The following is a 27,220-nucleotide window of genomic DNA, read 5'->3' as shown; positions in this document are numbered from 1 at the left end:
AAGCCATGCCTAGCTTCATAATAACTGTGCACTCAGGCTCTTCAATACACCCCTATTTTACCTCTCTATTTAATCTAGCTCTCCTTGGGGTGAACAGGAAGAAAAGCATAGGACAAAACCTCTAGACCTTCAAGGGAGAGGGAAAACAACCTTGGGATTTTCTCAATAAGCCACAGCTTGACTGCCCACAGACCATAGGTTAAGAGAAAAGTGAATGCCAATGGAGTCTTCTCAATTCCCAGGAGTGACTTCCTATAACTTCCTTTCAAATATTCATATAGAAAACATAGGATTTATCTTGCTGCTTGCTCACTTGAGAGTTACACAAGTGCAATAGGCAGCCAGTCGAAATGGAGGCATATATAGTGGGATGGGATGATGTTCCTGTGGGATATAGTGAGTTAAGGAGCCAATAGCCAATAGGCAAATGCCAGCAGCAAACCACTGAACTGAAAACGGGACCCCCGTTGAAGGAATCAGAGAAAGAACTGGAAGAGCTTGAAGGGGCTCGAGACCCCATATGAACAACAATGCCAACCAACCAGAGCTTCCAGAACTAAGCCACTACCCAAAGACTATCCATGGACTGACCCTGGACTCCAACTGCATAGGTAGCAATGAATAGCCTAGTAAGAGCACCAGTGGAAGGGGAAGCCCTTGGTCCTGCCAAGACTGAACCCCCAGTGAACGTGATTGTTGGGGGGAGGGTGATAATGGGTGGAGGATCGGGACAGGAACACCCATATAGAAGTGGAGGGGGAGGGGTTAGGAGGATGTTGGCCTGGAAACCGGGAAGGGGAATAACAATCGAAATGTAAATAAGAAATACTCAAGTTAATAAAGATGGGGAAAAAATTAAAAAATAAAAATAAGTAAAAAAGGAGGCAATAGCCAGTCACAGATGGATGAGTAAATCAATGAAGCTGGGGAATGGGGGATCATCATACAAACACTGGATTGCCTCCTTCATCATAAAGCATGTTTTGGGGATGAAGGAAAGATAGACTTTTCTCTGTTAAAAATCTGTAAAACCTCACAGGCAATCAAACCATCCAGACTTATAAAATGTGGTTTGTTTGACACAGAACCTTCCAGAGAGGTGTTATCAGAGTGTGCTTGGCTTCATTTGCAGCTGTATTGGATGAACTCGGGAAGTTTGGGCTGCATTTGTTTGTGTTTCAAAACTGTGGGCAGAGGCTGACTTTAGACATGGTGCCTCCACTTGCTGACTGTGTCTTCTTGGTCATTTCCTTAATGTATTAATAGATTGATAACAACAGTCTCCTGAGATGCTATGGGGTCCCTACTATATCTCCTTGGCTCTCTGCAAGAGTCCCCAGTCTCTCTCTCTGTCTCTCTGTCTCTCCCTGTCTCTCTCTGTCTCTCTCTGTCTCTCTCCCTCTCCCTCTCCCTCTGTCTCTCTCTCTCTCCTTCTCCCTCTGTCTCTCCCTCCGTCTCTCTATACCTCCCTTCTTTTACCCTCTTTCTCCCTCTCTCCGTCCCTGCTCTCCCCTCTCTCTGTGTGCCCCAATTCCCAGCTACTTCTCCAACACTATGTCTGACTGCAAGCTACCCTGGTCCTTGCCAGGATTATAAAGAACTAAATCTGAAACTTTAAACAATTAAGTGCTTTCTTTTATAAGAGTTTCCTGGTTGTGTTGGTTTGAATACACTTGGCTCAGGGAGTGGCACTATTTGGAGGTGTGTCGTTGTTGCACTAGTTGTGGCCTCGTTGGAGGAAGTGTGTCACTGTGGGGGGGGGGGCGGTGAGACCTTCCAAACATATGGGTACCGGTCTTCTCTTAGGGGCCTTCAGATGAAGATGTAGAACTCTCAGGTCCTCCAGCACCGTGGCTGCCTAGACGCTGTCATGCTTCCCACCATAATGCTAATGGACTGAGCCTCTGTGAGCAAGCCCCAATTGAATGTTGGCCTTTATAAGATTTTCAATGTCATGGTGTCCCTTCACAGCACTGGAACTCTAACAGACACTGGTCGTGGTGTCTCTTCATAGTTATAGAATAGTGGTTAAGACATTTACCCTCCTGATCTGAGAGAAAGGCCTTGTGGGCTTTTGTTTCCCACCAGCAGGTCTCTCTGCTAATGGACGGGATCCCCAAGCTTAAGGGTGGCTCAGATCAGGTCACGTGACAAACCATCACGGACCAATCGACCTTCCTATTTTTCTTCAACAAATCCTAAATTAAGGGAGGAAGACTCTTTGGAGACTTTAAAATCTTTTGTAGCATATTTTTCTCTGTGTGTCTGCTGCATGTGTGTGTTTCCTTATGACCAATAAACGACTTTCTTCAACTGCTGATCCTGTCTGCTGCTCTCTGAGGTATTTGCGATTTCTCTGCAGCCCTCTGTTTTTCCTGCCTCTTAATTCTTTAGTTGGCAGAGAAAATTAACCTGATAAAGATCCATAGACTGTATTAAAACTTCAGTGGATAAAGTATTTGGAAGGCTGAGAAGATAATCTACTTAGTTAGAGAAAAACTATGGCGGCCATCTGGTGAATCGTCGTATGTTCCAGATGAAGAGGGAGGAGAAAAGTGTGTATTACCCGGCAACTCTCACTTTTATAGATTGGGGTGTGTTTGCTGACTGAAAGCAAAGAATATGTGAGCTTGTGTTTCATGTGTAAAATTACGGGTGCAGGGGTTTGGATGTGAGGTGTCTGTAGAGCCTACTGTGCTAGTTAGCATCTAGCTTCTGTAACAAAATACCTGAGAGATGTTTGGCAGACCCTGGGACAAGGGGCTATGGTGCATATTTTACACACCAAAGCGGACCTGGCCTCCAGGTTCTCCCAGAATCCCTCAGTGCCTACCTGACATACCCTGCTCCCAACCCTGAACTTTACAGCCCAGAGGTTGGTCTGCCTTTCCCCTAGAGGCTCTTGCCTATAATCCAGACATTTTGTCTTCTTTCTCTCCTTGGCGCCCCACGCTCACCCCCATCCCTGCGCATGTTCTTTCTTGCTTTCTCCCTTTCTCTCCCACCTCTCCTATTTCTTCCTTCTATGGCAGGAAATTTGCCTTTATATATTTTAATCTGGCTTGAGTTAGCTCATTTCACCTCTGGAGAAACAATCTATCAAGAGACATCTTACAAGCAGAAAAGGTTTGGTTGCCTTGGCGTCTGTAATGAGGCTTCAGACCACAATGGAGGCTTTTGATGGGAGAGTTTGTGGATTGTGGGAGGGTCGAGGGAGGGTTTCCAATATCCTTTTCAATGATCTGGCTTTGTAAAGCCCAACCAGCTCCGTTTATGAAGAAGCTCCATTTTGTGCGAGACCAGGGGCTAAACTCCAATTCCAGGAAGAGAATCACAAAATCCACCTGAGCAAACATCCTATGACAGCTAACCCCTCCATAACCTTTCTGCACTCCCTCCACACACACCCTGTAACAGCCAATCAGGCCACAGTAGCAGGATCAAAGTACATATAAGTGACTGAAGATAACCTGCAGAGAGTAGGCAACTTGGCTATCCTGTTTGTTGGCGGTTTTGGCCCTGTTTTTGGTTCCTGCAGATGATGCCAGAAATGCAGTTTTTAAAAATATTATCTTGTTGACCCATATGGAAATTCCCCAAGCTTGCTATAACTACAATAAATACTCTGCACCCCTAGACTCAGGGCTCTCATTCTGACCTGCTGTGAGATGGGATGGTAAGAGACCTTGCTTGAGTGCTCATAATAAAGACCCCTATGTGTTTGCATCACAATCTGCTCCTCGGTAGTCTTCAGGGTCCCTTTGACTTGGACATAACAGGTTCAATAGTCAATTCCCTCAGTTAGGTCTGACCTCCCGGAAGTCCCACCTCTTCTCACATGTGATTTGACTGACAGTGACAGGAGTTTGGACGGATCCTGGGAGTTAATGCTTCCTGAGGCCTGGGACTCTCTTTTTTACATTTTTTGATTTACATCACTGACTGGTGGCGGGACCTTGAGCAACGTGGAATCGTGGAATCATGGAATTTGAAAGACAACATTTCAGGTCAAAACTGAAACTTCGACCAGTGTGTTGTACATGTCAGAGTTAACCCAAATAAAGAACGTTTGAAAGCTATATGAAAACCCACAATCTCGAAACCCAATTAAAAACATATATAATAAGAGACAGTAACGGGATACACGTGATTTGACTGACTGTGACGGGAGTTGGAAGGATACTGTGAGTTAAAGCTTCCTGAGGCCTGGGACTCCTTTTACATTTTTTATTGTATTTCTTATCTCTTATATCTTTATATAAATTGTCTCACCTCGTATCCCTACCTTCTATTTACCTTTCTCTCCTATATTTTCTTCTTATCAATCCTCTAATTGTCATTTCTCTCTTTTCCTTTCCAATCATGTATGTGCTGCAGTCTTAATTCCCACCATATCATATCAGTGTTCTTGTACTTTCTGATAGGATTAGATTTTAAGTGGTTATTGCTATTTCACTCTTATCCTGTATTCATAGGGAGTGACACGTCAATAGTGACTTTTTTGTATATAGTTTTCCTTCTTTTACTAGTGAATTCTGTTCTTTCACAATTTATGTGCTATGTATTTAGACCTCTCAGTTCCTTTCCGCCCCAAATGGCCCCAATCTCTATAAATCTCTCCTTTTTATTTATTAGGTTCTTTTCCTTCCTTATTGTGTCTCACAGAATTTAACTATAACTGCTTGTGTAGTTCTGAGTTTGGAAATAATCACCAAAACCCAATGTGCTCTCCTGTGTACAGATGGGTATCATGCTTCTCCCTTCTCCTAGAATGGATTGACTGCCCACGGTGCAGCAGCATGGCTCCGGGTTGCCTTTCACAGTGCCAGAAAGAGCTATGCAGGTCTCTGCAGGAGAACATGATCAGTAGCTCTACACAGTTACAAACCAGGCATCCTATAATATTAATCTTCCAGGTAAGATGGACCCACTGGTGCAATTATGCTTGGGTGTTATGGGGGTTACTGAGTACTTTCTGGATGTAGTTAAGAACTGCTTCACTGGAGGAAACTCATGTTTGATGTGACTGGAAAGATCATGGACCCGGGAGGGGAACCTCCTAGTACTGGTTGGTTTGTTTGTCTTATCTTTAATGGACATTGTTGTCAAATTATCTTCTAAATATTAATGTTTATGCTTGATATATTATTGCTCCTGTCAGCCTTTTCTGGAGAAGCTGCTTCTGCTGCTGCTGCTTCTTCTTCTTCTTCTTCTTCTTCTTCTTCTTCTTCTTCTTCTTCTTCTTCTTCTTCTTCTTCTTCTTCTCCTCCTCCTCCTCCTCCTCCTCCTCCTCCTCCTTCTCCTTCTCCTCCTTTTCCCTTTTTCCCCTTTTCTCCTTTTCTCCTTCTCTCCTTCTCTCCTTCTCTCCTTCTCTCCTTCTCTCCTTCTCTCCTTCTCTCCTTCTCCTCTCCTTCTCTCCTTCTCTCCTTCTCCTTCTCCTCTTCCTCCTTCTCTTCCTCCTCCTCCTCCTTCTTCACCTTCATAATCAGTGGTTATTGCAAGATACTCATGAGTGGGTAAGGTGTAGAGAATAAATGACAGTTGAGTGCTTAGCCCCAAAGTGGGACATCAATATGGACTCCCTACCTCCAAGGCTTGGAAAACATCATGGAAGAGGGCAGTAAAAGGGAAGGGAGAATGTAAGGGCCAGAAGATGAGGAGTACTGAGAAATACTCATGAACTCACAGTAGTTGTGGTTATCTACGCAAGAACTTCCAAACGTTGAGCTAGATAACATCCCAGCGTGGGTGGGGGAGGGGCTTTCGAGGCTCTGCCCTAGATGAGAAGCCATTTATTCATAGTTGATGGCTACTGGAGATGAGGAGTCATTTTTCTTTGGGGATGTAGCTTTTGCTCAGGTGGAAGTCTGGGGTAGATTGCCTTTGTTCATGAAGAAGATTCCGTATCTAAGTGCACGTGGGCATTAATGGGATTCAGAGAAGAGAACGTGAAGATTGGGTGGAGGTGTGTTGGAAAGATGGAAAGAGACACAAGAAAGGGAGTTGTAAGTGGGTGGGATCAGAAACATTGTATACATGTATGAAGCTGCCAAATGATAAATAAAAACATTAACGAAGGGAATTGTATAAAACAGAAATAGTTTTCCATGCAGGATTGTTAATCTTTTGCGCAGACATTCAAGGCCTGTCTCTGTGCCCTAGCTCTCCGGAGCGGGCGGCACAGGGGGAGGAGAAGGCCTTTTAACTCTCAAAATGTAGGGATATCAAGTAGCAGCGACTTCTTCAAAATGGCTTTCTGCAGCTGGCTGGTGGAAGACAAGAGAAGGGAGGATTTTTACCACAGTTGCATGCTAGGGGGACCCCAGAATTCCTGCTTGTATACAGATCAATTCTGTGATGAGCCTCTGCCCTCTTCTGGTTTGCTGCTTTTGTTCCTTGAGACTAGCTGCAAGCTCTTTGCTTTCTCACTCACCATTACCGCCTCCTCCCTTCTCTTTCTCCACGATCTTGTCACATGGCACAGACTGGCCTGAGGCTGGTGGTCTCCTTCACCTCTGCCTTCTGAGGGCAATAACATGTAAATAAAATAAGGAAGACAATATAGTATACAGAAGAGGGGTGCAATTAAACAAAAAGAAATCTTAGTAGTAAGCTCCACCAATAAAATGGCTTCAATGGAAGACCCAAGATCAGGGCAAATCATGGGCATAGAAGACAGAGAAGCCTCCCTCCTCTGTGTGATATGAGTCCGGCTTAGAGAAACGTTTACAGCTGTGTTTACTGCAGTGCTGTTTTATTCGATATTATATCAAATAGTCCTGTGCTTTCCAGATGAGAGGCAATAGTATTTCATTAATGAACCTTTTTGGACTAGGTGCGACAGCTAAATGATATGCTCTCTGAAAGCATTTTCAGTTATGAGTCCCACACCGACAGAGAGGAAAGGTCTAGGGCTGTGAGGTGCCCACAGCATAATGTATCATAAGACATGATTGCATTTAAGGACTGACTAAATTTCAAAGTCCGGCTATGGCCTCAGTTTAATCCACCTCCACTTGTCTTCTGCCAAAGTAAACAAACATTGTCTTCTTTCCATGGCGAAGTAAGGCCGGTTAGACAGGATTGCCTTCAGAGTACCTCTGAATTCTTCTGTCTGCGTGTACTCTTTCTCTACAAATCTCTGGAAGCTTCCACGTATCATTTCCCATAATGAATGATTTGAATGTTGAATACAAGAAAAATAAAATAAGGATTGAAGGGACCTGAGAGCACAGAACGCTGGTTTCTGTGTCTAATGCCCCTCGACTTCGTCACCATCCTTCCACCCTGACTCAATGACCCCCGAGATGCAGGCATTGAACAGCTCTCCCATTTGGGCTTGAGTGGTCTTACTTCTGAGAATAATTGCATCAAATATTTTAAAACTTTAGTTTGCCTTCTGCCATGGAACCCGAGAGTCAAGAGTGATGGACGGGTCACTCTTACTACTCCTCAGGAGGTTTTAGCCTTGCGTGACGTGGAACACGTAAATCCCAAGCAGTAAGGCTATTGTCCAATATCAACATACCCAACTTTGTACTTCTGGTCAAGTCAGTCTTTATTGGCTCATAAGCATTCACTCTTTGGCTCTTCCTTGAGGTATCTCTATAACTGAACATGCTTTACTCTCTCTGAGCTGTGATCCAATACTTTTTGACCCATCCCCCATCCATAAATCCCACTGAAACCAATACCTTTTGGTATTCTAAAATTCCTTCCATTCCTGATTTTCATCAGTTTTTATTGAGTACTAGATGTGGAAGCATGAAAATGTAAAAAAATGATGACTGAATTAATGAGGGAATGGTGATGGGTAGATATGAAAAAAATGGTTTATTGATCAAATCTCTGGAAATACAAATACACTGTTTTTCTTGGGAAGTCCTGAGGTCAGGGCTCTGGCGAAACACTTCTTATTCACTGCGTCCTCAGGCATTTCCATAATCTGTGGTAGTGGAAAGAAGAGAAAATTAAGGTAGGCATGGGTTTGCATGAACAAATCATCCCCTCTAAGTCTGAACCGCATAGTGTCTACAACAACCCAATGAATACAGGAGTAGCTGAGACCCACAACAGCTAATTACCCAATAGACTGTGCAGCAAACTAGCTGAGGGTTTAAGAGGCATCACACCTCCCCGAAAGCATACATTTTGCTATAATAATATGCAATCTAAGCAAAATGATTCCTAAAGGAGAGTATTTACCTAGAAGTGTATGGAGGAGGAAATTTGGGACACAAGCTAGAGGGATTCTGGAAGCCCTTTAAAATAATATGAGCTACTTACCTGTGCTGCAGGGAGCGCTGTATTTTGCAACTGCAAACTCATCTAAGTAAAAGAGAAAACAGAAACAAACGCATTATGTGATGTCACTCTGGGCATCTGTGTTTGCACCAGAAATGCCCACGTCATTTCCCTAATCCTCTGCTTGCTGCTCTGGGTAGCCTTCCAGCTACAGTGAGCCACATTTCACCCCGGACTCCTGACAGTCGGTGGTTGTACATCCTTATCTGACAAAAAGTTAAACTCTGTGGTTAGTTGGTTTCTCTGGTTGATGGTTTTAAAATGTGCTTTCTTCCACAGAAGTAAGGAGATGAAAGGGGCAGGTGTCAAACCCGAAGGACACAACAGGAAGTAATAAGAAGCCAGTGTTACTTGGCAGCCTGGCTCATTCCAAGTCTAAGTTTCGGTATTGGGAATTGAATGTCTCTGTTCAGGCTGCTCTCTCTCACCTTTCTCATAGTAATCGTAGACTTTCACTACGGCTGGCTTCAGGTCTCTTATTGGAATATCTTGCTGAACCGTGAAGGACAAGTTCACCGTCTGATTTGACACCTGGAAATCAAAAGGGGCTAAGTGACATCCTGGAACTTTTCATGTTGAAATTAATTGTGGTTTTATGGGTCAGAGATTTTTTATCAGCTGACAATATTGTGCTTGGTATAGAAAACACCCAGAGTAAATGGAATATTGCCAAAAATTACTTCTTAAATGACTAATATAACTTAGCAAGTTCCTACACTTTAATCCAGGGTTTGAAACCATCTTAATGTTTCAACCCTTTAGTATAGTTCCTCAATATTTTGTTGCTACTTAACTGTAATTTTGTTACTGCTATGATTGTAATGTAAATATCTGATATCCTGGATAACTGATATGGATTCTCCCCCGATCCCTCCCAAAAGGTGTTTTGACCCACAGTTTGGGAACTACTGCCTTTTTCAAAAAAACAAAACAAAACAAAACATTTATTTATTTAATATGTTCTGCCTGCAGGTCAGAAGAGGGCACCAGATTCATTACAGATAGTTGTAAGCCACCATGTGGTTGCTGGGATTTGAACTCAGGACCTCTGGAAGAGCAGTCGGTGCTCTTAACCGCTGAGCCATCTCTCCAGCCTGGGAACAACTGCCTTAATCAATGCCAGCACATGGCTCTGTTCATGGAGGGATCTATACATAATATCAGTTTTACTATCTATTATATCTTCTCTTAAACTTCAGAGGTTCAGCAGTTTTGCCTTTCCATCTTGTAAAAATACAGACGCAGACCCAAAGAATTCTATAAAAATCAAGTCACTGTTGCTGTGTCAGCAAAATTCCTATCAATAGAAGTTTGAATAATTCGGCTACTGTTCCCATCTTTTCAATTATTGGTCCATGGATGGACTGCAGCTTTACTATCACGAGGCCCAAGGGCCAGCTGAGATTCACGGTATTGTCCCCTCTTCAACTGTTGATGAAGATGATGATGTAATGACTGACTAATCATAATTATGCATTATTATTTATCTTCCTTGCATTATTCAGTATCTCCCAGCTAACTGGTTGCTATAATAAAAACCTGTTGGGGAGACTGTCTTTCAGGCTTGGAAGTATTCACATCCCTGGATTATATTGCAGAAGTATTCATACGCCAGGAGTATAGTCCACCTACAGGCTCAGGTGAAATAACTCCAAAGAGAGGAGAGCCATTGTGATACTAGAAATCTCATGTCTCTAGCACAGAGGCCACGACTCTAAAATACAGACACACACTTCCCAGATAGTTTCTAGAGGACGATTATATATGTGCTTTCCACATAGACAGTCGGGGGTCTCACCTTATCCAGGTAAATCAAGACATGGTTATTGCTGACTTCTGTTCGGCTCACATGCACAGATCTTTCAAGCTAAAGAAAATGGAGACACCACAAATGTTAAGCATTCCTGGAGAATTCAGGAAAAAGAATGAAAATATCTATTATCAAAATATCCTGAGGGTAGAATTTCTTCAAAGGTTCCTTTTACATGAAAAAGTAAAAGTAAAAATGAGAGGTAATTTGGATAAAGGGCACATGCTATTGGTATGTCATAGGAACACACATGTAAAGTTGATTTATCTGAAGAAAGGGGTTATCCATCACTGAACGGTCAACTCTGAATCTATACATATGAGTAACAAGAAATGGACTCAGCAAGTTGTATTGTATAGTTATGTGCTTGCATAGTATACATATACACCCATATAGGGACATGTACACATATGTAATGATAATTAAGAAAAAGAAGCCATGAATTTGAGAGTGAGTAAGAGGGGAGCATGGGAGACAGAAGAAAGAAAGGGAGAGGGGGAAATGATGTAACTATATTTTAATTAGCATAAAGAAATAAAAGGAAACTTAACAAGTTTCCCCAGTAGCCACGATACAGACAGTGATACATATACAAGCACAATCACACTTTGTTTGGACCAGGCATACATCTTTTAAGAGTTAATGTAACAGTATTTTAATAAATATTATCTTGATCTGGAGATGCATAACATATAAAATGAACTGTGCTATCCTGGCCTTATAGTGAGCATACCATTTTCACTGTTGGTTTCAAGGGGATGAAGCCGGACACCATCTTCACGTCAGCAATTGCCATGTTGGATTCAGAACGGCTTCCAGTGTAACTGAAGGTTCAGGAAAGGAAAAGTTAGGTTTTCCCAAATCAGTAAAGTCTTTTTCTCTGTCTGCATAGTGTATACTGTATGGTTCTACGAAGTACACATAAGACTTTCCAAGGATCCTGAAAAACCTGGTGTGCATTAGAATTTGTACAGAATTGAGTAAACCCATAGAAACCGGATCTGGAACCAGAATTCAAGCCTGTGGTCTCAGGTCTGTGTTCTTAAGGAAGCCTAGACAGGTGACAGGCCCTAGAGGGTTCTAATCTGTTCTGGGTTTTCTGTTATCCTCACTTTATCACCAGAGTTTCCTGGGTAGAGCAGCAAGCCGAGTGTTTGTGAGTTCTGTGGCCACTTGATTCCTGCTGTGTACATGCATGCTGTTTTCCAAACGTATTATACCGTATGTGACTAGATTTACTTATTGATAGTAGAATTACAATGGAAAAGCCACTACTTCCTTTCATTTAAATCTTCCCAGAATTTTTTTCTGCAAAGACCAAGATTACTAAAGGATCTCATTACATAGAAGGAATTCAAGTAATAGACAAAGGATGGTACTATTCATTAATCTATTATCAGGAGTAAGTGATGATTCGAGGGAATTAACTTCTGAAGGTAGAGAACAGGCAACACAGCTCCGTTGCTGAGAAACTCGATTTTACCAACTTAATACCTTATTTCTGAAACAGATCCAGATATTTGCTACCCAACAGCTTTGTTTAGTGATCAGCTCCAGTAAAAAGCTGGGTTGTTTTCCCCGGATTATGAAACTTGGTCTTACCTGATGTTGAGTGAGATCTGGAAGCTGGTGTGAGCTTTGGGATCCTCACATGTCCCAGGCAGAGTCTGCACCACCACAGCGAAGGGGAACTCCTCCTCTCTCGGGAGAACACTGTATTTCAAGGATGTCTGTGGCACATTTAAGATAGGCATCTGTTTTTCTCCTTTCCTCAGGATTCCCCTCGGCTCCCTCCTCTTTTTCTGACTTGTCCATTTGCTCGCCTGAGTTCTGGCCTTTTACAGGAAGAGCGATTCCTGGGACCCTCCTACTTTACCCAAGTCTCACCTGGAGGTAGACACAGCCTTCTCCTGTCACCTTCACGGTGTAATCCCCAGGCACAGTCGGCAATGTGACTCTCTGGAGTAATAATTGGTTGTTGTTGTTGACTTGGAATTTTGTAGAAAATGTGCCCGAAGAACGGATGGTCACCTGTGCAGCTTTCTTAGCTCTTGTGAAAGTGGCGGACCCGTATTTGGACAAAGCGTGGAGAGCCACTACAGTGTCCTGAAAGAAGAGGATAACTCATTCAGGGATGGCCACATCCTTTAGTGATTGGTTGCCCAGAGCTCTGATGCTTAGGCCCTACAGTGATACTTTTGGATGAAAATATCAGTAGAAGACTGTTCTAGTTTCACTGAAAATGTCTCACATAGAATCATGTAGTTGAACACTTGTGCATTTCCCTGTTGGTGACACTCTGTGGGGAATTTTAGATGGTGGCCTTGCTGGAGGGAAAGTATGCCACTGGGGGTGGGTTTCCAGAGTAAAAAAACCCTGCATTAATGTCACTTGGCTTTCTGCTCCATGCTTCATGTTCAAAATGTGGTTCCTTGGTGTCTAGCTCCTGCCACCACATCTGCCCTGTGCCATCACGCTTCCTTTTCCTCTTCCTCTTCCTCACCAAGAGACAGACTCTTACCTGTTTGGAACTATAAGCCAAACAACCCTTGCCTTCTGTAAGTTGCCTTGGTTGTGGCGTTTTATCACAGCAATAAGAAAGGAACTAATGCAGTGGTCCTTAAGTCACTGGCAGCGTGGATCCTGGAAGGGATTCTGTTCTGGTGGGAATCCCAGGTAGCTCTTGTGAGTAGGTTGTCATAAAAAGGACAATCCTCACCTATCCAGATCTCTGGCTTCCTGCTTTCAAATAGGGTATCATGTTCCCAAATATGCTCCCTCCATGGCTATCCACTGTAAGGTGGGAAAGCCACCAGGCAAAGCAGCCCACACCAGAACCTTATTTCAAATGTTCATATGCTCTCTGGACTCTCAAAAGCAAAACACAGTGGAGCGCTTGCCTAGCAAGTGCAAGGCCCTGGGTTCGGTCCTCAGCTCCGGAAAAAAAAAAAAAAAAAAAAAAGCAAAACACAGCCTCCTTGCTTTGTAGAACTACTCTCATGTATTTTGTTATGAACGAAAAAGACAAGACACTAATATAGGTATGAAAACTCCTATTTTCCAACATCTGTTAGCAGTCACACGGGGTTTAGTTTCCTAATTTTGTATCGTCCTCATGTAGATATTTAAGATTTAAAGATTGATTATAACCTTCAGGTGGATAACAGGATCATAGCATCACCTATATGCCCTGAGTTGTACATCCTACAAATAAGTCAGCAAATTAATTTTGATCTCCCCCTGTATAAAGTTTTGTGATATGGGATGTCGAAAATATATGTAAATGGGAATGGAGTGCTTTCTTGGCATTAGGTCTTTACTTATGATGTCACTTTGACCATTGTGATCCTATCTGCTGTTTCCTAGCCAAAACTTAGTCTGGTCCCCTTCCCAAATTAAACACTTCTCTGCTGATGAGAAGCCGAGGCCTTTTATAACTGTGCTCAGAGTCAGGCTTTCTCCAAAGGAAGCAGAGTCTTATAAACAAATCCCTGACATATTGCTGTTCTGACTTGGCTCTCCCAGCTCAGCAAATACCACCTGTGCTCAACTCCCCCTTGCTACACACATTCTCAATGCTGCTGGCATGAGCTGTGAGGGAATATTTAAATAATAGATTTCTAAGAGATAAATAAAACATTTTTAATAAAATAACTCATTTTTTATTCATGTGGGGAAAATAATCTTATTTTTTAACACAATAGAAAAAGACAAGGTTATATTTCTCTATACCCTCCTTTCACTTACAGAGGACATATGCTAACATATGTCTCTGAGAATAAAGCGTCTTCCTGCGCACATGCTGATGAATTGTTTAGGTGTACGAATATAGAGTTGAGCTTGAGTAAACATATTTTTGTATACTAAGAGGCATCTGGAGACCATCAAAAGTGTCTGGTTTAAATATAGGCCTACAAATGGACACATTTGTAAGGAAATAATGTTGAGTTAGGGTTCCTATGAACAGCTCAAAAGAGAATCTTAGCCTTCAAGAAGAACAATAGGTGTCCTGCTGTGAACACATAGATTTGTTGTTGAAACTAGGAGACTGTAGGATGATGTCACACAGGTGAAGTTAGGTACTCGATAGAATGAGGCCTGTCATTGGATAAGAAGGAAGGATGGGTGGGAGAAAAGTTTTAGAGAGAGGAGAAGACTGGAACGAGAGAGAAGTGGCCGTGAGAACATGGAGGCAGATGTTAAGATTCTTCTCTGCCTGCACCTTTACAGTTTGTTATGAATATTCATAAGGAATGGATGTGTACAGGGATTTGTGTGTCTAGATGAGCAAATTATATGTTATCAATTGGATCAGAGGTTTTTGTGCTGTGTGTTCTTTCATGTGGTGATTTAAGTCCAAGATAGTATATGGTAGCTGGAGACATGTGTATGGGGTGGCAACCTGCCTTGGGACTGGATAGGTAGAGAGATTGTTGCCAGGCTCAGAGAGAAGCCATCAGCAGTGTGATATGAGATAGAGCAAAATGAGTGAGAGACTTTGCTGCTGAGATGAAGATGTCTACCAGATATCTTGGGGCACTGCAGTGCCAGACCTAGTGTGGGGTAAAAGACAGCCTTTTATTTTTTATAATTTTACAGCAACAGGAGACCATGGTAATGCAAGACTGAGGTAGAGTGTCAGAGTTTAAGAATTCTTCTTTAGCTGTCTTTGAATTGCTTTATATTATCTCTGTATCTGAATAATCCTCCAAGTTACCTTCATTGTTTTCTTCTCATGTGTGTTTTTAGTCAGCAAACCTTTCACTAACTAAAGATGAAGTAAAATGCTCTAGCCAATCACTGACCTGGGTGGAAGAGAAGCCACCGTGGGAATTCTGCTGCTTTGTGAGCCACTTCACGATGAGCATGGCAGCCGTTAGGTCCTCTTGGGTTGGAGCTGGCTCAGTGGTAAGATAAGCCAGGAGCACATATGCAGTCATCTCTACCTCAGCCGAGGTAGCCTGGGGTTGGTACCAGAGGCCCACTGACACGCTGGGTTTCTGAGGTCTGGTCCAGTGGACAGAATCTTCTGGAGGTGGAAAAAGGATGCGTATGAGTGATTAAATATTTGCACTTAATTGCTTGGAAGTATCCAAGACACAGTTAAAGTGAGCTAAAGTGAGGACAGCTCTTCAAAGGTCATTCTTAAGAAATACTCAAGTTAATAAAAAAAAAAAAGAAAGAAAGAAAGAAAAGAAAGAAAGAAAACAATGCAAAGAATCAGCTAAAAAAAAAAAGAAACCAAAAGAAGAAAAGAAATAAAACTAACTCTTATACTTTTAAGGATATTATCAAGAAAATAAAAAGCCAGCCTTCAAACTTAATAAAAACATCCACAAATCATATGTTTGAGGGGGGTCAAAAAGACAAACAATTCAAATAAAAATGACCAAAGGACTTGTGTAGACATTTCCCCAAAACTGTAAAAAATTAAAATTAAAGAAAAAGCCAAAACACATGAAAAGATGTTCCACATTATTAGTCATTAGAGAAATGCAAATGAATACCACAGGGAGAAACCACTTTCCCAACCACCAGGATGACTATAATTAAAAGGTAAAAAACATGTTGTTGAGGATGTAGGGAAATTGGAATCCCGTATCCTGCTGATGGAACTATAAAATGATTCATTTGTGATGGAAGACAGTTTGGCTGCTCCACAAAAGGTTAGCTAGAATTACTGTGTGAGTCACATAGTAGCTTATATTTGTGAGTCTAGCACTAGAGTGGCTGAAGCAGGAGAAATGCAATGTGTTTGATGGCATCAAGAGCTACATTCAAGTTCCAGACAAGCCTAGCCCATACGGTGAGACCATGTTTAATAATAAATGAACAAATAAATAAAAAAGGTTTTACAACCTTTTTTATGTTTATATATAACCTCTGTGGTTATATATAAGATAGTTGGATTTATGATTGCATGGGGAATGGTCATATCATGTTAGATATAATTATAACCTTGTTTCTGCTTCATTTGGAAATTAAACACAATATGTAGACAAAAAAAAAAGAGAGAGAGATAACGGTCCTTAGGTGTAAATGGGAAGTCAACATTTCAATCCAGCCAATGTAGGGTGCTGTTGGAAGAGTGACAGGCCCTTTAACCACTTACGACTTAAGACAGTTACTACAGTTGTGTGATGGGAGAAAGTTTTCTCATAGGCTGAGGGTATTGTCTGCTTCAGACAGGATCTAGAGCTTAACCAGAATGTATTAGATATCTTGTAAAGCCCTTCCTGAGGAGGCTCTTGTGACTATCACAAAGCACATGGAATGATTAAAAAATGTATACTCATTAGATTGTCAAAAAAATTACTGTGGTCTTTAAAACAGCTGATACGGCCGTTAAGGAGTAGGACTGACAAGGATTGTCACAGAAAGTCAGTTTTTCTTTGAGAGCAACTTGGCAATAGTCAGCAAAGAAAATAAACGTCTCGTCTACAATGAGTCATTCATTGTGCTACTAGAAGTCTAACTTGGAGGAAACTGGTGCGCGCACAGAGACTGGCACCTGTGCATCTACTGCTGTGTTAGCAGTCAAGAAGTCTAACACAGTGCCACACATCTGTAATCCCAGTACTTGGGTTTGGACTGAGGTGGGACAGCTGTGACTTTGAGGCTAGCTGAGGCTACCTAGCAGGACTTTGTCTAACAAATAGAAGACGAAGAATGAAAATCAATAGCTATTGCAAGGGAGGTTCATTACTATAATCTTACACCTAAAAATCAAGAGGAAAACAAGCTGCGAGATATCAATGGGTATGATACTACATACATAAAGCTAGACACTTTAAAAACTTAAAATATTATTTATGGATACATATGCAAGAAATACATAGATATATATCGCATATATACATATAAGTAGAAATCATGATAATGAATTTAAGATAATGTTAATCTCTAGAGGTGTAAATGACACATGGGTTTTTTTTATGCACTGAGAATACTTTAGTTTTTACACTGGGAATGAGTTACTCTGGTATTTTCTAATTATTCTTTATGCCTTTTGCAACAACTGAAATATTTCTCAATGTATTAAGAACATTAAATGACACTAGCAAAGAAGAAAGACAAGTTCACTGGATATGTGCGTTGTATTTTCTGTCTCTTTAACTTGTCATATAAGCTGCGACACATGGAAAACTATTACCTGAGAATAAAAAAGACCGATCAACATGACTAACTTGTGTAATGAATAAAACACCAGAACTTTCTCACGAGGTCACCAAGTAAGGGTCAGGTTTAGATTAGGAAGTGACATCTTAGTAGTAGGTAATGACAGCTATTCTCTTGTAACATTCACCACCGGGCCACAGACCCCACTGTCTTCACATTTACTATTCGTTACTATTCTATTCGACAACTCCAGGGGGAACAGAGTTGTTTGCAGATGAAGGAGCGGAACCATCAGTGACTGGATGGCTTGCCCGGCTTCACATGAATACTTCATTTTGGAACAAATCTCCAACACTGAGCTTCTCACTGCTACACCTGATGCTTCTTAGTTTTTGATGTGTGATTTCACTTCTAAAAGTCCTAGATTTTAAAAGTAAATTCTACTTGGAATAGATAGATACATCTAGATAATAGATTATGGGTAGCAGAGAGGACAGATTACAAAAGGCAGAGCAGGGAAATTCTGCAGTATGGTTTTGATACACAACATGTTAGCAGGAGAATGGTCTCAGATGCACTCACCTTCTTTTACAGCCTCCTCATCGAGTGATTTCAGGATCTCCTTCTTCGTGTCCTGGTTACCAGCAAGGGCAAATGCATAGGCCAACAGCGCCTTAGTGTAGACATGGCTGCCACCAGCTCCTCCCCTTGCTGACTTCCAGGCTGTGTCCAGGCAAAAGAGGGCATTGCGGACAACAGGATGCTGTGATCGGGGAGCAGAAAGGAGACAGCAATGTGAGGAAAGGTGCTGACATTCCCAGGTGAGCAGACAGAGTAGACCTGGCGATAAGAAGGGTTTCCAATTCATTCTTAGACAGGCAGGGAAGAAGCAGCAGCTAACCAAGGCCCAGGAAATATCACAGAAGAGGCAGAAAGAATGTAACAGCCACAGGATGGGGAGGAGTGTTATGACATGCTCGCTTCTGAAGATGGTGTGGCTATTACATTCATGAGCTTGCAGTAGCTGGGGCTACCTGCACAAGACACATGATCAAGCCAGTCAAAATTCTGGCAGAGATGGGGCAGGTGTTCTCCATATCCCACCCTCTACTTTGGCTCTCGTGGCATTTGGTAGTTTCTAGAGGAAGAGGGAATCATTATTTCTCAAGAATGCAGCCTCCCATCAGAGCCCCATGTGTGGATCCACACCCATGAACATATTAGCGGCACTAACTGGATTTTGCAGTTATATTTTTCAAAAAACAGGCATGATGTGGGAAGGGATGAGTTGAAGAGGATAAGGCAGGGGAAGTTGGAGGGAGGAAACGGAATGGGGTAGATATGATTTATGTGATTGTAGATGCATTTATGAAATTCTTAAAAGTAAAAAATTAAATAGTTTACCATTAAGTATTTATCTGGTATTAGCCATGCCTTTAGGATTCTTTAGGGAGTGAAAATGGCTAAAGGAGAGAAACAGCACAGATACAGCCCTCAGAAAATGCAAACCTTTCCTCTCTGCTGGAGCAAATGGGTTTGGGAAGCATTTGCACTGCATAGAAGGGAAACAGACACATGCTGTTTAGGAAGCTCAAGTCTCAGACAACAGGCCAGAGAGTTTTGTTGCACTCAGAACCATCCTTTGATATGGAAGGAAGTGGCACCTACAGTGACAGGAAGAGACATCTCCAGGAGAGCTATGGTGATGTAGGCAGACAAGGTGACTTCATCTTCTACTCCTCCCTGTGAATGGGCAAGAAGAAGTGATCTGAGTAGTTCTAGGAATTTTATTAACTAGCTATTCTTATTCTGCTGTGCTGTGGAACCTGTCATTTTTTAATATCCACCCCCAAACATTACATTACAATCAATATGAACTCTATTCTCTCTTTCTTGGTAATGTCTAGGTCTTATTGTTCTTTGGTGGCTCTGCCTGTAATTTCTGCCCTACAATCTCTGTGCTCACAGATCTTATAATGGATAAACCAGAACTAGCTCTGGAATACTCACCTTCATGGCATTGTTGAGCAGTGACCCGGAGCTCCTGAAACAACCATTGTCCTTCTGCTGCTGAGAGAGCCATAAGAGGGCTTGGGTGATGTGTACTTCATCGATGAAGATATATTTTCGAGCCTGAGCAAAACTCTTCAGTACAAAGGCTGTGAGCCTGAGTGAGGTGGAAATGATTGTATATTTGCTGTTACAATGATTTTAGAGCCCCATCACATCAACATGCCTTGAGAGTCCCTTCCTGACACTAAAGAAGTATCTAACAGGAATTGGTGGACACTGGAGATTCCCTCTTCCCGGTCTCCAGAATTTGCCTTAGCCATAATAAAGAATCTACAAATTTCTGACACACTTGTTTTTCTTGGCTTTTTGAGAAGATGAAACAACATGGGATGGTTCTTGACCTTTGGAAGGTTTCTTGCTACGTATTGATGACAGTATCGTCACATGTCCATGTTACATGCAGTAACTTTATGTTTGCTTTTACTTAGGAATGCAAAACTAAAATTTTGCATCATTCTATCCTTAATTCTTTCCCCTCTAAATGAATCCATCCTCTCCCAAGGTAAGTATGATCCAAGAAAGATAATAAAAAGTGAAGCCGATACGGCTTATCTAGAAGTCATGTGATATGCTCACTATATCCCTTTAAAACTCTTGGTTAGGGGAACTTAGAAAAGAAAATGTTGCTATATATAATATGACCAGGATAACTTTTAAGAACACATTTAACATTCATATATCTGAATATCAGATTCTCTGCTTGTTAATTCTCCAATATTGGTGCACTTGTTTAATACAATTCACACTAATTTCAACAATACATGTCTTGACAGAGTTGTTATTGACATAACTAGGGTGCTACATGTAAAGAGCTTGTTCAAAATAAGAACTCAAGCCATGGGCTTCCCCTTACCAGGTATTGGCATGATTCCTGCCAGGTTTATCCCCAAAGGTGCTGTAGGAGCCATCCCGGTGCTTGTAGTTTAATTGTCTTTGGTAGCCTGTGAGTGGGGGTTAGTGAAACAATATGGCAGGGTGAGGATCTGTGGTAGCCAGAAAGATTATTAAAATGCTTGACTTCTCTTGTACCTGTTTAAAACTGTTTTGCCATATCTAAAGCATGCTCTGGGTTCATAACGTGTTATTAGAAGTTGGAGAGTAGAGTTATTTCTATGAAATAAACCGTGCTGGTGTTTTCTATTGTGTTAGTGGGATAATATGCAGTTGTAATGATAAATAACTCAACCTCATTGAAGAAGCCAACTGAAACAATACTGCCAACCTTCACCCTCTCATTCAGTACCTACCCGTATTGAGATAGGCAATGGCCTTGGTCTTGATCTCCTGTGTCAGCTGCTGTGTTTCATTCAGATAGTCCAGGACATAGATATTAGGAGCAAAGAGAACCATGTTCTGTTCTCCACAGCCATAGGGCATCTTGAGGAGATCCTGTGTATTCTGCATGGCAGAACCCAATATATCTCCTAGAAAATGGGAGAAATGGGAAATAATGACCTTTAAGATTATATCCGAAATAAATAATTAGCCATGTTTAAGAAAATGAGTACCTTTACAAAGGGTGCAGACAGGACATTGGAATTGTTGGAATTTGGAAATTATTGGAAACAGTTCAAAGAAGAGAAGTTAAAATTGTAATTTGATGAATTTGTGTATATATGTATGTATGCATGTATATTTTAACCTCGGCTGGCCACAGACTATGCATGTATCCTCCTGCCTCAGGCTTTTAATGTTGGGATTGTGGTATATACTACCACACTTTGTTGTTGTTGTCTTTTGTTTTGAATAGATATTTATAGAACAGTAACACCATATGGACTGAGAAGTTACATTATTATATTAAAAGTGTGTCTGTATATGTCAAAACAATTTTTACAAAAGAGGTAATATCTTAAGAGAGAGTGCAAGGGGAAACCATGGGAGGGGTTAGAGGGAAGAAATGGAAGTGGAAAATGATGTAATTATGTTTTAATTAAGAAAATTAAGAATTTTAAAGTAAAAACAATTTTTGCTGTATAAATACAAACTACATATAAATATGTGTGTGAGTGTGTGGGTGTGTGTATATACCCATGCACAAATATATGAACAAAAAAGAAATACAGCAAAAGTTAATGTCCAAATTCTCTAGGGAATGAACTCACCCAAAACTGTGACAGAGGCTCTGGCAGATTCCTCTACCACGTCTGATGGCAGCTTCAGGGCTATCAGTTCAGATACCTCAGCACCTAGGGCCAGAAGCACAGTCACAGGGGAGACCATTCTGCACTGGATCCTTCAGAGATGCTGATGGCCCAGAACTAGAGTTGTGCCTTAACCATGAGCTACTTCTGAAAAGTTCTTCCTTTTAAAAGATAAACAGTCTTTTTTTTCTCCTGATCTTAGAAGTTACTGAGACTTGAAGATTTTTATTCCAAATCTCCTCGGTGTGAAGTAGAATTTCCAAACAAGGTGACAAGTGAGTGAGAGTACAGAGCTGGAGGTTGGTGGCAGTCACCCCACTGTCTGCAGGATAAGATGACCCATTTTAGCTTTCCCACTCACAGCTTCTCTCTCAAAAGCCGTGAAAGGGGAAAAATGCAACAAAGGTTCGTGTGTATAAATAAGCAAAGAAAACCTCCCTCAAAAGTTCAAACTCTACAACAATGTCATGTCCTTTCTTTCAGATGTGAATGTGGTATATCTTAATGGGAAACCTCTAAAATAAGAGTGAACAAATGAATAGTACCTGACTCATTATAAAGAAAACAATCACTGTATATAAAAATAAAGTGGAAAGTATAATAGTTATTTTTCTTTCATAAAGTTATTCCTATGTACCCTCTTCACAAAGTTAATGTCAATCATTTTGAAAGAGAAATACTCTAAGCAAAAATAAAAATAAAAAGGTGGAAGAAAATATGTGGGCTTATTTAAAATAAGATAACAATTGTTGAATAAATATATGTGCCATTTTAATCTTGGTGGAATTTACAAAAAGAAAAAAAAAGAAATTGCGATATTTATCATCTCATCCTCATAAAATTAATGTTGAGTTACATAAGAGGTCAGATACCATAGGTCAGGTTGAAAGGAAACATAATGTGCCCATCAAATAACCAATACCATTCAATCTAGGTCAAAAGAGACAAAATATTCAAACATGTGTGGTCAAATGACATTTTATAAAAATGCCTCAAACAAACAAGAGCAAAGTTCAACTCCTCTTATGATGATCAAGACAGGATCAAAATATTTTCAATCCAAAATTTTGACAACATTTGTAAACAATGGAGCTAGATAAAGATGCTGAGTGTATGTTCTGGAAATGTGAACTTATGGAAGCAAAAAGACAAGGAGGTGCTTGTAACCAAGCCTAGAGAGAATGTGATGAGATGGAAAATCTTAAGCCCCATGCAAGGCTCAGCCAGCATCTCTTCAGGGACTAGAGCATCTTTGGAAATTCATTACACAGAAACAAGTCTTAGATGCCTGGAACAGGTGACCCACAACTGGAGAGACCTCAAACCAGAAGTGCAGAACTGTTAAAGATGGCGCCATTTTAACCACTTCATGTTTGCTTTCCCCAGTTGACACAGCACTTGACAGAGATCTCCCCAAGCCCAGTTGGTACAGGGGAAAAAGACAACCAGAGAGAGTCGTCCACCCCAGTTGGTATGCTGGCTTCACAGGAAGCCTACTGTGGTCCAACTCACAGAAAACCTGAGGGCAATGCCACAGTTAGATTACACATATTCGGATGAAGATAGCTCAAGGCACATTGCTATAAAACCTTAGGGCAAGCAGAAAGAAAGTCTTGTTAGTAGATAAAATCTAAAAAGGATTAAAAACAACATTGCAGACAAACATCAGACCACAAAAGGAAGAAATGAAGCATCTACACCTACAGGCCAGGAACGGTTAACACATGGAGTAGAGCAGGACTTACCTGTCAATAACCCACCTCAGATGCAAAAGGGTAAGAGTCTCCCATGTAAAGACCAAAAATGAATGGATGGATTAAAGCAAGACCTAACTATGTGGCACTGCAACAGAATCACCTTTTCAGGACCCATATGGGAACCAAAAATGGGGATAATGGCACTTCTATCGTGCAAAATAAAATTAAAATTATATGAAAAGATTTAGAGACATTTATAGAGACTCATTCTTTTTTTGAGACTCATTCTTGAAGAGAAAATAACAATTGTAAAAATGCATGTACCTCCAAATCAGAGTATATAGACAAAACAAATATTAAAGGGTACAGAGTGATACAGGCTGTCATGCAATAATGGTGGGGAACCTCAATACCACAATTCAAAGTATAGATAAATCATCCAGGGAGAAAAAGAATAAAACTCCCACTTAAGCAACCCTCTACCTAACAGATGGTTGCAGAACACTTCATAGAAGACAACAGAACACCATTCTTCTTTATGGGATGGAAGCAATGCTTATAAATTGTATTTGTTTGGCCAAGAGATAAAGGCTCTGATTATCAAGTGGAATAACTTTCTCAGATTTTCTTGGCTAACCTTTCCTTTATTCCTTGTTATCCTCCATCTTCCTGGCTCAAATTCCCTCCATATAATGATAATGATAACAATAATAACAACAACAACATTAAATACATAGCTAACATTTGCTACTTTAAAAAATTAGTTTTGGAGCAGTCAGGGGCAAGACCCTTCCGGTTTCTGCCTGCACCTGGAGCTGACCCAGACTTGCAGCTCTCTGTACCCAAATTCTGTAGGGAAGAGAGATGGACTCTCAGACGTGCAGATGAACCTGAGAGCTGAGGGGAGACCACCACTTCTGTTCACCTCAAGAGGAACCCACCTAGAGCTCTCTGGACACAGGAACCTAGGAGCAGTCAGAGAGAAGATCCTTCTGGTCTCTGTCTGTGCCCAGAGCTGAAAGCCAGTTGCCAGGAGTGCTGACACACCTGAAGGCAGAGCTAAGACCACCACTTCTGTACTGAGGGACCTGCCTGGAGCCCTCAGGACACACAAACCCAGAAGGAGTCTGAGACAGGACTCTTCTGGTTTTTGCCTGTGCCCAGAGCTGACCCAGTCCCACAGCTCTTTGTACCCAGACCTGGCTGGGATAAAGTCAGTCTCAAGGAGTGCTGATACACAGGCTTACAGGAGGGTCAAGTCACTGTCAGAAACAGCAAGACCAGCTAACACCAGAGACAACCAGATGGCAAGAGGCAAGCATAACCTAACCAACAGAAACCAAGACTACTTGGCAACATCAGAGCCCAATTCTCCCACCAAAGCAAATACTGGGTACCCCAACAAATCAGAAAAGCAAGATTTGGTTTTAAAATCACATTTCATGATGATGATAGAGGACTTTAAGAAGGACATAAATAACTCCCTTAAAGAAATAAAGGGCAACACAGGTAAACAAGTAGAAGCACTTAAAGAATTACAGGAGAACACAACCAAACAGGTGAAGGAATTGAACAAAACAATCCATGATCTAAAAATGGAAATAGAAAAAATAAAGAAAGCACAAAGGGAGACAACCCTGGAGATAGAAAACCTAGGAAAGAGATCAGAAGTCATAGACGAAAGCATCACCAACAGAATACAAGAGATAGAAAAGAGAATCTCAGGGGTAGAAGATACCATAGAAAACATCAACACAACTGTCAAAGATTATGTATAATGCAAAAAACTCCTAACCCAAAACATCCAGGAAATCCAGGACACAAGATCAAACCTAAGGATAATAGGTATAGAAGAGAGTGAAGACTCCCAACTTAAAGGGCCAGTAAATATCTTCAACAAAATTATACAAGAAAACTTCCCTAACCTAAAGAAAGAGATGCCCATAAACATACAAGAAGCCTACAGAACTCCTAATAGATTGGACCAGAAAAGAAACTCCTCCTGTCACATAATAGTCAAAATGCCAAATGCACAAAACAAAGAAAGAATATTAAAAGCAGTAAGGGAAAAAGGTCAAGTAACATATAAAGGCAGACCTATCAGAATTACACCAGACTTCTCACCAGAGACTATGAAAGCCAGAAGATCCTGGGCAGATGTCATACAGACCCTAAGAGAAAACAAATGCCAACCCAGGCTACTATAGCCAGCAAAATTCTCAGTTAACACAGATGGAGAAACCAAGATATTCCAAGACAAAACCAAATTTACACAATATCTTTCTACAAATTCAGCCCTACAAAGGATAATAGATGGAAAACTCCAACACAAGGAGGGAAACTACACACTAGAAAAAAGTAAGAGGGTTGGGGATTTAGCTCAGTGGTAGAGCGCTTGCCTAGCAAGCGCCCTGGGTTCGGTCCCCAGCTCTGAAAAAAAAAAAAAAAAGGAAAAAAGTAAGAAAGTATCTCTTTGCAACGAAACCCAAAGAAGAGAGACACACAAACAGAATTCCAGCTCTAACAAAAGACAGGAAGCAACAATCACTATTCCTTAATATCTCTTAACATCAATGGAATCAATTCCCCAATAAAAAGACAGACTAACAGACTGGATACATAAAGAGGACCCAGCATTTTGTTGCATACAGGAAACGCACCTCAGAGGCAAAGACAGACACTACCTCAGAGTAAAAGGCTGGAAAACAACTTTCCAAGCAAATGGTCTGAAGAAACAAACTGGAGCAGTCATTCTAATACAGAATAAAATCGACTTTCAACAAAAAGTCATCAAAAAAGATAAGGAAGGACACTTCATATTCATCAAAGGAAAAATACACCAAAATGAACACTCAATCCTAAATATCTATGCTCCAAATGCAAGGGCACCTACATTCATAAGAGAATCCTTACTAAAGCTCAAAGTACACATTGCACCTCACACAATAATAGTGGGAGACATCAACACCCCACTCTCAACAATGGACAGATCACAGAAACAGAAACTAAACAGAGACATAGAGAAACTAACAGAAGTTATGAACCAAATGGATTTAACAGATATTTATATAACATTTCATCCTAAAACAAAAAAATACACCTTCTTCTCACTACCTCATGGAACCTTCTTCAAAATTGACCATATAACCAGTCACAAAACAGGCCTCAACAGATACAAGAATATTTAAATAATCCCCTGCATCCTATCAAATCACCGTGGACTAAGGCTAGTCCTCAATAACAACAAAAACAACAGAAAGCCCAGGTACACATGGAAGTTGAACAACACTCTACTCAATGATAACTTGGTCAAGGAACAAATAAAGAACGAAATTAAACATCTTTCAGAAGTTAATGAAAACTTTTAACAATATACCCAAACTTATGGGACACAATGAAAGCAATTCTAAGAGGAAAACTCATAGCTCTGAGTGCCTCCAAAAAGAATCTGGAGGGAGCATACACTAGCAGCTTGACAGCACACCTAAAAGCTCTAGAACAAAAAGAAGCAAATACACCCAAGAGGAGTAGAAGGCAGGAAATAATCAAACTCAGAGCTGAAATCAACCAAGTAGAAACAGAAAGAGCTATACAAAGAATCAACAAAACCAGGAGCTTGGTTCTTTGAGAAAATCAACAAGATAGATAAACTCTTAACCAGACTAACCAGAGGGCACAGAGGATGTATCCAAATTAACAAAATCAGAAATGGGAACAGACATAACAATAGAATCTGAGGAAATTCAAAAAATCATCAGCTCCTACTACAAAAACCTATATTCAAGAAAACTGGAAAATCTGAATGAAATGGACAATTTTATAGGCAGATACCAGGTACCAAAGTTAAATCAGGATCAGATAAACTATCTAAACAGTCCCATAACCCCTAAAGAAACAGAAGCAGTTATTAAAAGTCTCCCAACCAAAAATAGCTCAGGACCAGGTGAGTTTAATGCAGAATTCTATCAGACCTTCATAGAAGACCTAATACCAATACTCTCCAAACTATTCAACAAAATAGAAACAGATGGAGCACTACCGAATTCCTTCTACAAAACCACAATTACTCTTAT

General features: G+C 40.9%; 1 protein-coding gene across 1 annotated transcript in view; it reads right to left on the bottom strand.

The window, feature by feature from the left end:
* Positions 1-7,814: 7,814 nt before the first annotated feature.
* The window catches only part of A2m (alpha-2-macroglobulin), a 49,645-nt gene continuing 30,239 nt past the window's right edge, over positions 7,815-27,220 (bottom strand). Inside the window, 14 exon segments of the mRNA NM_012488.2 lie at positions 7,815-7,945; positions 8,287-8,328; positions 8,733-8,835; positions 10,103-10,171; positions 10,848-10,938; positions 11,717-11,844; positions 12,002-12,220; positions 14,920-15,143; positions 17,816-17,996; positions 18,902-18,976; positions 19,244-19,400; positions 20,160-20,247; positions 20,554-20,730; positions 21,412-21,495. Coding sequence (NP_036620.2) covers positions 7,929-7,945; positions 8,287-8,328; positions 8,733-8,835; positions 10,103-10,171; positions 10,848-10,938; positions 11,717-11,844; positions 12,002-12,220; positions 14,920-15,143; positions 17,816-17,996; positions 18,902-18,976; positions 19,244-19,400; positions 20,160-20,247; positions 20,554-20,730; positions 21,412-21,495 — 1,655 coding nt within the window. The 3' untranslated portion in view covers positions 7,815-7,928.

The sequence above is a fragment of the Rattus norvegicus genome, chromosome 4 (genome assembly GCF_021556685.1).
Source record: "Rattus norvegicus strain SHRSP/BbbUtx chromosome 4, alternate assembly SHRSP_T2T, whole genome shotgun sequence".
Taxonomy (NCBI): domain Eukaryota; kingdom Metazoa; phylum Chordata; class Mammalia; order Rodentia; family Muridae; genus Rattus; species Rattus norvegicus.
This window is presented reverse-complemented; position numbering and strand designations above follow the sequence as displayed.